Here is an 11,269-nt window from a genome sequence, read left to right on the forward strand (position 1 = left end):
GAGCGGTAGCCAATTCTCTGCTCGGGTTAGTAACCTGACCCTGCCCTGAGGCTCGGGTTGCGGGTGGTCTATAGGCTGGTTGTGTGTCCCGTGATGCCCGGTTGTTGTCATACGAACGTGTCCTGCCCTCCGTACCTCCTGATGGAACTACCCGGAAATGATGACAGCGTGGAATATGATGCGCCCCTGGTGGAGCTTGTGCCTGACATCCAGCGCATGTAGTAGGTGCTGTCGGTTGTGGTAGCTGTGTCCAGTTTTGTGCCTGCTGTCGCGTCGTCTGCGGGTTGGGGCGGCTATTGGTAAAGTCACGAGCCCCATTCCTCTGTGATCCGTCGTGATTGTTACGGTTTTGTGTACGTGCCGTAGTGCGTTGCTGCGCGTCCTGGATGTCGGGACTTAAGAACTGGATAAGCTCATGCGTCTTCATCAACTGCCATTTGGGATGCAACTGTAAAGTGCGTTCGTACGTACGGCCGTTGAGAGCCTCCTCTAATAGTTGAACTATGCAATGGTTTAGTAGGTTCTGCTGAAAATCTGTATCCGTCTGGCACCGTTCACGTGCCCTCCTATGGTTCTCCATCAGCTGTGTCATCTGTTCCATAATGGGAATGTGCATATTACGACTGTGACCCTTGGCAAGCTTGCGAAATGTGGGATCCACAGTGGCTTGCGTCTCGTGGGAGCAGATCTGTTCGATTTGTAGTTGTGGGGTCCACATCTTCAATTGTTCAGAGTTGTCGCGTATTTAGTCCAATGTGGACTTTCCGCTTTAAAGTAAGATAACACCTTGTGAAACCATGTGAGGCTCCAACTTTCGTCTAACCCTGCGATCTGCGCATTTTTAAAAGCCTCCAGTAGAGCCCCTCTCGTACCCCGTTCCATGATATCATGGAGGTGATATCTGTTCGAAGGCCAGTCCGGCCATGTCCGTGGTGATGGTACTGGACGTTTCTCCACTGGTCGGGCCTCTAGCGTGGCTCGGAGTGTCTCAATCGCACCCCTAAGGGCTTCAGCCCGAGCCGTGTTTTCATCCTCTATAGCTTGACATAATTCGTCGCTCAAGTGTAGTATACGTGCGTGTAACACCTGGCGGCTCTTTTCAATACTCGCCGGTGTAGGAGGAGGTGTAGGCATCGTTGTCTCCGCTGGCTTCGAAGATTGTTCTTGCCCACTCGCCGTTGGTGTGCATAATGTGGTCTCCGTACGTCGAGGGGTATGTACATACTCACTAGCAGATTCCTTCTCGAACAACTGACGTTGTCAGTGTTGGCGATATGTCGAACTTATCTGGTCTTGTTTAGTCTTGAGTGCCTCCTGCCCGTGTGGGTTCCGTTTGACCAACACTTGCTCGCGTACCAACTCCTGGAATGATGGCGCTGCCTCCCTGGATGACAGTGTCTCTTCCTCCTCAGAGGGTTGCCCTTCCGACTCCAGTGACTCGTATCCAAGGCCATGATGTGGTTGTGAACGACCTAGTATTCGGAACGTAGGGTTGTTCTCCCTGCTTCGTGTTGTCTGTCCTTGTCTGTGTGAACTAGTATATGGGGCGTGCGGAGACAACAATGTCGTAGGGCCCTCCGAAGCCGTACGTTGCAATCTTTGTTCATACTTCTCCAACAGCGATTGTTGTTGAGCCATGAGCTCGGCGAGCTTTTGTGTTGACAGCTGCTCCCGCGTTGTACCCTTGTTGCTGGGGCGACGGCGATAACGCCTCCGCTTGTTAGGTGGGAGGCGTGGTTGCCCATTAACAGAGGATGAGGAACCTGAGATACCCGAAGACGAACGAGGAGGCAGTCCGTTACTGGCTATCTGTTCACCAGTAATGGACTGTTCCCTGTCCGCGCGCAGGTCGGAATCTCCCTTGGCCTCGTCGTTGTGTGTTACGTCTTCCGTTGTAAGGCTAGGTTCGCCCCTAGTTGCCGTAGGTATCTGTCGATCAAAGTTTGCTTCCTGGTTATGGATCTCGTCATCCTGAGTATCCCTCCGCCCTGTCTCAGACCGATGGCGGGGATGATTCGTTGGAGGTTGGTAGCGCTTGGTCCCTCTCCGGTCTATATCATCATCCTCTCGAAGTTCAGGGGTTAGGCGTTGCTGTCGGCGGCTTTGACGTGTGTTAGACATAATAGGTATGTAATGTAATGTAATGGAGGTTTGGAAATGTATGTAGTCATCCTCAAAATAGTTCGGGTATAAATACTTCCCCGTCCTAGAGGTTCGACGCCCTTCTCAACAAATCTCGACATTCTTACTTAGACAATTTATTTCGTCCCTTGCCGCAGTATCAACTCACCCATGAATCCTGCGCCTGTCTTTAGCCAACGCATATGTTATATGTATTTATGTTTTAGTATCCGTCGGGGTTCACCCTACCCCCTTGTGTGCTTCTCCATTCTTCTGGTGGAGTCACATCCCGCTTCAGTGGTTTCCTTTTGCTCCTGAGAAGGCTCTTCAGCTCTTGTGTTGCTCCCCGTATGCCGCTGATTTATTCTTCCGTGTTCCAACACGTGCCATTGTGGTAAGCAACCCATGATGGCACCATATAGGCCTTCCTGGCTCTGCCGATCCCTCTCTTATGCAACTAGACTCTACTTAATATTGCCCTCGTACGTCCCGTCGCCCGAAGTCTCCTAATTGTTCTTGGTTCTCGTCCATAGCCCTTCTCTCGGTAGACCACTTCTCTGTGAGTGTGTTGAGCTATAGTTTCTTGCAACGACTGGAATAGAATGTTAGCTCGTCTGAAACCACTCGCTTACTGTACATCTACTCGTTCTAAGCCTCTATGTGCAGGTGGTATGTTTATCCTTATTCCTACCCCCATGCTTTCTACAAAGGTGTAAATAACTTTGCTATAGTTTGCTTTTGTCTAGATCTGGCGTGGGTCTATAATGTTTGTAATGTTACAACTTTTAGCCCTACCTAACCTAGTAACTACTATCTTATATCTTCTCTTAAATATTTCTCTGTTCAACACTCTAAAATCTACCCTTTCTGACTCTATTTACCTGTTTCGAACGAAATTTTGCCTCCAACAATTGTCTTAACTAACCAAGCTTGTTCTTCTAGTCTGTACGTGTCTATAGTAAGGTTCTGGTTTAACTACTGCCCTACTACTTGTATCTCTAACCGGATAGTTTCGACCACTACTAGAACTACTCTTAGTTATTGTTGTTACTTATCGTGTTCGTTGTCTGAGCCCTTGTCTTTTCCGTCTTAATCCCTCCGGACCTTCTGATTTCGCTCCTGTTCTGCTGATTTCGATACCTCCGATTCTTTCGATAGCTCCTCGTGTTCAGTTGTAGTGTCTTTGTTTGATAATGTTTGCTGCTTTCTAGGAATAATAGCTACTTGCTGAGAAAGCCTTAACCTTTCTAACTGCCTAGCCATACTAGTTCTACTAAGCCTAAAGCGTCGATTGATTCATTCAGATCCTCTTGACTGGTGCTGTTATAACTGCTGTTCGCCCGGTTTCTGTGTTTCTACCAGGCCGCTGTCACTATTTGACAGCAAGGACGGCATCCTGGCACTAGCGTCACTGCTAGTAGAGCCTCTATCGACCTCCTCCGTCGGTAGATTCTAGCGATCTCGTCATCTTGCTACTCCATCTTGCTTCTGCTGTTACATTCAAAGTTCTTCCTTCGTATAAAAACTAATAAATTTCAATTTAATACTATCAAGTAGCTTAAATAAAATAGCTTATTTCACAATTATTAATAAACCAACAACTTTCCAAAGTATAGTTAAAAATGTAGTAAGTACACGTCGAGTAACTATATCTCAACGTTCTCCCTCCTCAGGGAGGGGGACGTTGTTCATTTATTAGTAATTGTAAACAGTAGTCCTAAGATTAATGACTCTCAAAATGAGTCATCAGTCATGTGCTGTAAAAACAGCAAAACCCTAAAACCCAGTTTATCAGATTATTCTGATAAACTGTAAAACTTATAACAGACCTAAAATAATCAAATAAACTACGTACTAAACTATTCTGACTACACAAGTCAAGAAATTGGTATCCGATGGGGTAATCGAAATCAATTTCCAACAAACGCCATTTAACTTAGCATTATTGGCAGTTGATAAACACAACTCTGACGGAACATTTACGAAAGTCAGAGTATGTCTAGATATGAGTCCAATAAATAAGTTATTGCCGACTCATAGTTTCCATCTCCCTCGTATAAACGAGTTACTGAGACGAATGAAAGGTGCTACTGTGTATACATCCATAGACCTAACACAGGGGTATCATCAAATGCAAATTTATGAACCTCATCGTAAGTACTTTAGTTTTACCTGGAAAGGTAAACAATACAGGTTTAGAGGTTCACCTTTGGGGTTGCACTCCTTACCAGCATTCTTCCAATGGAGGAAATGTTTGCAGACATGCCTAACGTGCAAGTCTATATAGATGACATAGTCATCTTTTCTAAAACTAAGGGCGAACATACCACATTAGTCAGGCGAGTCCTTCAGAGACTCAACGAACAAAACTTCAAGATTAACGAGAAGAAATGACACTTCGTCATGAGCGAAATACAGCTCTTAGAAAAGGTATTAAAATCGACCCCGGTAAGGTGGAACACCTGTTAGATTAGCGAACACAACTACAGGAAGATATGTGAACAGCATTTTTGGGTTTGTAAACTTCATTTCAGATGGAGTACCACACTTGGCTGATTATCTCAAACCCTTTGGATACTTAAGATGTCATAAAGGCAAACTAGGAGACTTGTGGACTAAAGAGTGTGATGACGCATTTAAAGTGCTCAAGCACGCAGCTCAATAAGCCCCTGTTGTACAAGGACCAGTCGATGGCGTGCCTTTTGAAATAGCAACTAACGCATCAGACTTAGCACTCGGAGGTGTACTATACCAGGTTATAGATAATACACCTAGGTATATACACTTCTTTAGCCGAGCAATGAATGCATAACAGTTGAATTATCCAACTGTGAAGCAAGAGCTACTAGCCATAGTAGCAGCTTTAACACACTTCCGCGAATACTTATACAGAACAGCTTTTACGCTGATGTGTGATCAGAAGTCCCTTCAATATATGAAGGAAATGAAGCCAGACTCTCAATTACTGAGCCGATGGCATGATGCACTATCAAAGTTTCATTTTGATATCAAACATCTACCAGGGATACATAACTATTTACCGGATATGTTATCACGCTTCGTACCGGACTTTAATAACTCCGTACGGGAGTTACTAGCCACTGACTGGAAATGTAACCCCAGGTGATTTGAACTGGCTCAAAAGATTTTTGGGCCACATACAATTGACATATTTGCTGCACATCATAATGCACAACTTAAGAATCACAGGACTTTGAATCTTCCTGTGGGAGACGCCGTTCAACTAGACCTCTCCAAACATAATGCGTGGGCTAATCCACCATGGCAGTTAATTGCCCAATTACTAAATTATGTTCATATACACAAAGCTACCATCACGCTGTGTTGCCCATTACGGAGTAAAGATCCATGGCTCAATAAATTAATAAGCATGATACAATGCGAGCCAATATACTTAGATAGGGAAGTAGATACTTTCCTTTATCAGGGTACCCGAGCGGTCCAGAAGACGCCCTGGAGACATACTATAATATGTCGTATAGGTCCCATTGGAACAACCAAAAGGACCCCTTCTGAGACCTTCCTTAACAAGGTCAAAGAATAGAAGATTCTACTCTCCACTAGATTGAACGTTTAGCAGTTCAAAGCCAACACAGCACTTGAAGTCTGTGCACAATAAATACAATCTACTAATGACACTACAGTTAAGAAGCGTCAGTCTCTAGCTAGGACTTTGTTTAATAGCATAAAGTCCAAGCCCGAAGTCTTTCAAACCCTATTTTTAAAGGGATTAATGAAAGATAATCCCGAAGTATATACGCATATAATGCGACTATTAAATAAGTCAGGTGTATCAAACGCACACGAGACTTATGACACTTATGCGAAAGAAGGACAGGAGTCTGGAAACACTACAGACTTAGAGACCATGCAAGTGGATTCTCAACACCCTACCTTTATTCTGGAGGAGCAGAATGATGAAAACATTCTTACTTGGCTGACGCAGAACTATAAGCTAAAGCACCAGAACGTAGTAGACGCACTTAAAGATGCTAAGCGAAATGGGATCGCGCGCCCTAAGCTGGCAACTTTAGTTGACAGAGTATATCAGTCATGTACAGACTGTGATCTCAACCAGATTAAGCGCTATGGGTTCGCACCGCTTAAGTGTGACTGAAGATGCTCCATGGCGCAGGATCATCATTGATCTGGTTGACCTGCCTACGTCCGAGCACACAGGCGACCGTTACGTATGCCACTTCTTTGAAGTGGCGTCACGGTATAACTTGCTCTATCCGTTAAAGGACAAGAGTACGCAGGCCGTGGCAGAATTATGCTGCCAAGTCTTTGCTGACCACCGGCGGCCAGGTATCATGTGCACTGATAACGGTAGCGAGTTCTGCGACGACATAATTGAATCGTTAGTACTCGTATCAGGCATGTGCCATAAAAGGGGTGTACCATATAAACCGCAAACACAAGGCGCTAATTTAAGTTCTTCTTACGTACTGCATTAACGGATGATGCAGATGATTGGCCGTACCACCTTAAGTGGGTACAAACACAGATGAACGAGTGTGCTGATCCGGTTACAGGAATAACACCCGCTCACTATTTTCGTAGCAGATATAGTGAGTTACAAATACCCTTTAACAAGGACGAACCTGATCACCATGAGTTACCATGGTTAGAGAAGGTACAACGCATACACAACGTTGTATGTCAAGAGACACGTAATGTGGCCTTATTAAAAAGGCAAAATAGTTGGAATGCTACCAAAAATATAGCAGAGTATCAGGTTGGAGACAGAGTTAACATCCGTCAACGTAATTCCGATGCTACTGTACTAACATCGAAATGGATAGGGCATACATAATCTATGTAGCCGACACTAAAAGTGGAACCTATGAGGTTAATAACCCCGACGGTTCTAATTCCGACTACTGAGATTACTCTCGCAAGAAGACATGATTCTACTGCACCTCTTGACCGTTCCGAATTCAAAGATATTATATGGAGAACGGGTAAAGGAGAATATACAAACTATCGTACACGCTTTATAGACGGTACAATCGCTGAGTTAACTTCAGACGCTTTTGACAATGAGGACTATTAAAGGCTTTTAACAGAAGATGGCGTAAACGCCTACATAAGTCACAGGCTGAAAAAGGTAGCATGTTCCCATCGTCTGAAAGCACGGAAGTTGAAACTTACCCGCCAACAGCATTTATCCCGAGTTTTAATGCTCACCCTTCATATGTGCTTAAGACACTGAAGCGTAAGAAACGTCCAGTCGACTACCACGGACCTACTGGACCTAAACCCAAAACTCACAGGGTAACCGAGAACGCTTAACTTCTCCGCCTGAGAAACATTAATTATACGTTATGCTACTTAATGTTTTCGACCCGTTTTCCTTTCTCGCTTTTTTGATCTATAATCAGCTTGAGTGATCAACTTGCTTCTCCTGGGTCTCAAAACAGGGTGGGGGCTGTGTAAAAGCCGGGCCTCCACATTAGAATCTTGTAGTATAAACGTACTCTTAATAGTACGTAAACGTACTCTTAAAAGTACGTAAACTCTCAAATGGGTTTTAACGGTTTTTATTGATTAAATACCTTTCCATTGTACATATCAGATATTTGGACAAGGCCATTAAAAGGCCCCAGTAAAATACCAAATATAAGATTTGGTCTAGTTTTATTAATATAACTATATTAACCTTCCAAATCTATTTATATCTGAATACTTCGGTAGCGAGATGGCTCAACCGAACATAGGTTTCTAAGGACTATTAGCGTTGCTTAGTTTGTCCTCCGTTCAGTCAACCAGATGTGCCAGTCTGATGAAGGCTAAGTCGGTAATTCTTGCTAAGTGGCAAGTTTTGGTCAATGCAATAACTATGGATATCAAGAGTATTTTTTTCTTTCTAAAGATATGATTTTATGAGTCCCTCGGATTCGCCCCAACGAAACATACCATAGTTTCTGTTAGAGTGACAACGAAACACTAAATAAATTCCTTCGGCGTAAACAGTACTGAGAGGATTATATATAGGCAATGTCTCAGCCTCACAATCCCTCAGAGTATTGCTGCTTTCACGAGGCATACCTAACTTTACTAAAAACTCATTTCGTTTATTTACATTGAATTTAATTATACTTAGACTTAACCTAAGCGTTTAATTACTCTAAAGTGTTAATATCGCCTTGATAGACCGAATCTTACTTTGGGTTATGTAGCAGAGGATAGAACATGCCTTTCAGAGCGTTGACGGACTTAAGACATTCATTGACGATATGGGTGTTAGTGACAATGATGCCAAGAGGCATTGATTGCGGCGTGTAAGAAGCATAACGTCAAGTTGAACTTTAAGAAGTGCTGTTTTGGTTTCTCCGACCGGGCGGTTCTCGCTTTGGGAAGGTTGGTGGATGAGGAAGGGTCTGCTATCAGTGAGGATAGGGTGGAGGCTATCTTGCGCATGCCCCCACGTTAGTTTCCTGGTATCACACGATTGGTATGGCACCCATCTCGGATGAACGTTTCCTTTAAATGGAGACCGGTTCAGCAGGAGGCGTTTGATCGTATCTGCGCTGAGGTGGCCAAGAGTGGGTTTCTGGTCGAACCTGGGTTCGAGGATAAGTTGGGAATGTACTGCGATGCGTGTGACTCGGTGGAAGTGGGGGGGGGGTTGCTTGCTCGACGAGACAAGAAGTTGTGCCCAGTAGGGTTTTAGTCTTCGAAGTTCAGCCCGGCCCAGATAAGCAACTAAATCACAGGCAAGGAGGCCTTGGCTTTTGTGGATTGCTTGCACAAGTCCTGGCGCATTGTCAAGAGATCGCAGCATCCGCTCACGATCTTCATGGATCATGAGCCGCTGAATACGATACTGACGAAGAATCCGTTGTCCTATGACTCGTCGGTGAGAGGTAGGAGGATAGCCCGGTATGCACAGGTGTTAAGAGACTTCGATATAGTACATAAGTACATACCGGGTGAGCTGAATCCTGTGGCTGATGTGCAGTCGCACATAGAATACCACATTGACCCAATTATACAGGCGCGGGGTGCGCTAGTAGAGGAACGGGTTCACTGCAGAGATCCAGTGGTGGTGGAGCCTAAAACAGAGTCGTATTCCTCGACCAAGAGTTGTTTAACCAAGGTATGGGATAGTTTTGGTCCGTTCGATACGGAAGGGGTTACCCATCCGACTAATTATCGGATGAAGCCCTTCTACCAGCCTACGTATCTGTATAGGTACCAGGTGGTACTTCAATCCGAAGTGGTCAGATTTGGGCAGGGTGGTAGCAAGAATCAGGAGGGATAAGGCAACCGCGACGTTGGTGTGCCTATATGCCCCTGAAGCTTGGTGGTTTAAGGAGATGGTCCCGCGTTTCTCGGCTGATCCGCTGGTCATATATCTGAAAGAAGGTGTCTTCCTGAAGCATGGGCATGAGTCTATACCGGTACCCGATTTTGTGACGCTAGTCTGTCACATGAGTCCGTATAGACCGCGCAAGTTGCGTAGGGACTTTTGGGAGAAGCTGGAAGCCAAGCGGCCCATCTTTGAGAAATTAGCTGCGGCGGCGGTAAAACGTGAGAATGAAGTTGTTTCCTGCATGGTGCAGGAGGACACAGTAGGTGCTATGACTCATCCGAGTGGCAAGAGGGTTAGGTGTGGGCTCCCAGCAGAGGAAGCTAAGGTAGAGACCACACCTATCTCTGCGGTAGGTGATTTTTCCACACAATCACGCTGGGATACCAGTAAGGTACTGGATCAGTCTGTGCGGAAGGCAGAAGTCCAACCGGAAGAAGTTGGCACGCCCAAAGGTGGGGAGTCGTTAGGAGCGATGTACACGCGCAGTCAGAGTGCGAAGTCCTTGAAGCTAAATCGGCGGCAGAGGAACTTGGGCTAAGATTGTGGATACGATGCAAGCTCAGGACGACATGGATCTGGATGAACCAGAGGCCAAGGTGCCGCTTAGTGCTGCAGAGCGCACTAAGTTGGAGGAGGAATCTGTGGACGAGTCCAGTGAAGACTTGAAGCGAGAGCGCCTACAGTCAATAAGCTCTCGGTCTTTGGGGCCGAGGTGGGGAGTACATCATTGAGAGGATTGTACGGTACACCCATAAGTTGTTTGTAAATCCGAGTGCCAAGCGATCGGATCAGCTGGCACACACGTTCTGGGGTTGGAGCGGCATGATGGAAATGTGCATTCACGTGCGTCAGAGTTGGGATGCTTGTCAAGCGATCTCAGACGACTTGGGGAAGGAGAAGGACCTCCTCCAACAACCGAGACGTCCTGAGGAACCCATGAGGGAGATAGGCATGTACTTCATGGACTTTGACTTAGTGAACGGTCAGCCAAGATGTTGTTAGCGGCGGACACACAGACTCGTATGATGTTTGCAAGAGTCTTCAGCCCGAACGCGGATGGAGTGTTTGTGGTACGCTTTATGGAGGAACAGGTATTGGCTTGGGGCTCTCCCGCTCGCTTAGTGATGCATGTGGACAAAAAGTTCCAGAATGGAGACGTGACGACATTCTGTGAACGCCGTTAAATCGAGCCGCACTGGATCACGGTGAACCGCCATCCGAGTAATGGGCGGCCAGAGACACTCATCAGGACGATGAAGGACTGACTGCGCAGGGAGATTAAGCAGCGGATGGTTCGCCGCATGTGTGGCTACACTTGGTGTATGAAATGGTGTGTATCTACAATGTTACGCGCAATTCGGTCACGGGGTTCTCGCCGTATTTTCATATGACTGGCAAGGACTTCAACGGGCAGAAGCGGTTGGAGCTGCAGGACAGGGCACTGTCACTGCTGGAATCTGAGAAGGGCACGGAGGCTATGGTTCGTGACGCTCTGGCGGCTGTTCGTGATCGGCGGGCTCAGCTCGATCAGCAGAGTCGCGCCAAGATCAGGTGCGAAGATGTACCATTGCTGCCGGTGGGCGCTCAGGTTTGGTGTAGTTTACGTGGCAAGTCCCATGATCTGTCTACATGCTGAGGTGGTCCGGCTAAGGTGGTGTCAGTTTAGGCACCACTTAGCTACGTGGTTGAAATGGCAGACGTCACACACCACATGTTTTTGCGGGCTGAGTTGAAGCCCCACGTGGGAAAGCTTACGAAGGAGGCGAATGCTTGGACGACGGTCTGGTATAGGCCAACTGGTCCCTTCTT

The 11,269-nt window shown here is 46.2% G+C and overlaps 1 protein-coding gene across 1 annotated transcript; it reads left to right on the forward strand.

The window, feature by feature from the left end:
• Window positions 1–10,847: 10,847 nt before the first annotated feature.
• Window positions 10,848–11,096, forward strand: SARC_10448 (hypothetical protein; the record flags this gene model as incomplete). The annotated part of the gene is made up of 1 exon (XM_014295509.1): window positions 10,848–11,096. The coding sequence occupies one exon, from the start codon at window positions 10,848–10,850 to the stop codon at window positions 11,094–11,096; it is 249 nt and encodes an 82-aa protein (XP_014150984.1).
• Between the last annotated feature and the right edge of the window lie 173 nt (window positions 11,097–11,269).

The sequence above is a fragment of the Sphaeroforma arctica genome, assembly GCF_001186125.1.
Source record: "Sphaeroforma arctica JP610 unplaced genomic scaffold supercont1.1253, whole genome shotgun sequence".
Classification (NCBI taxonomy): Eukaryota; class Ichthyosporea; order Ichthyophonida; genus Sphaeroforma; species Sphaeroforma arctica.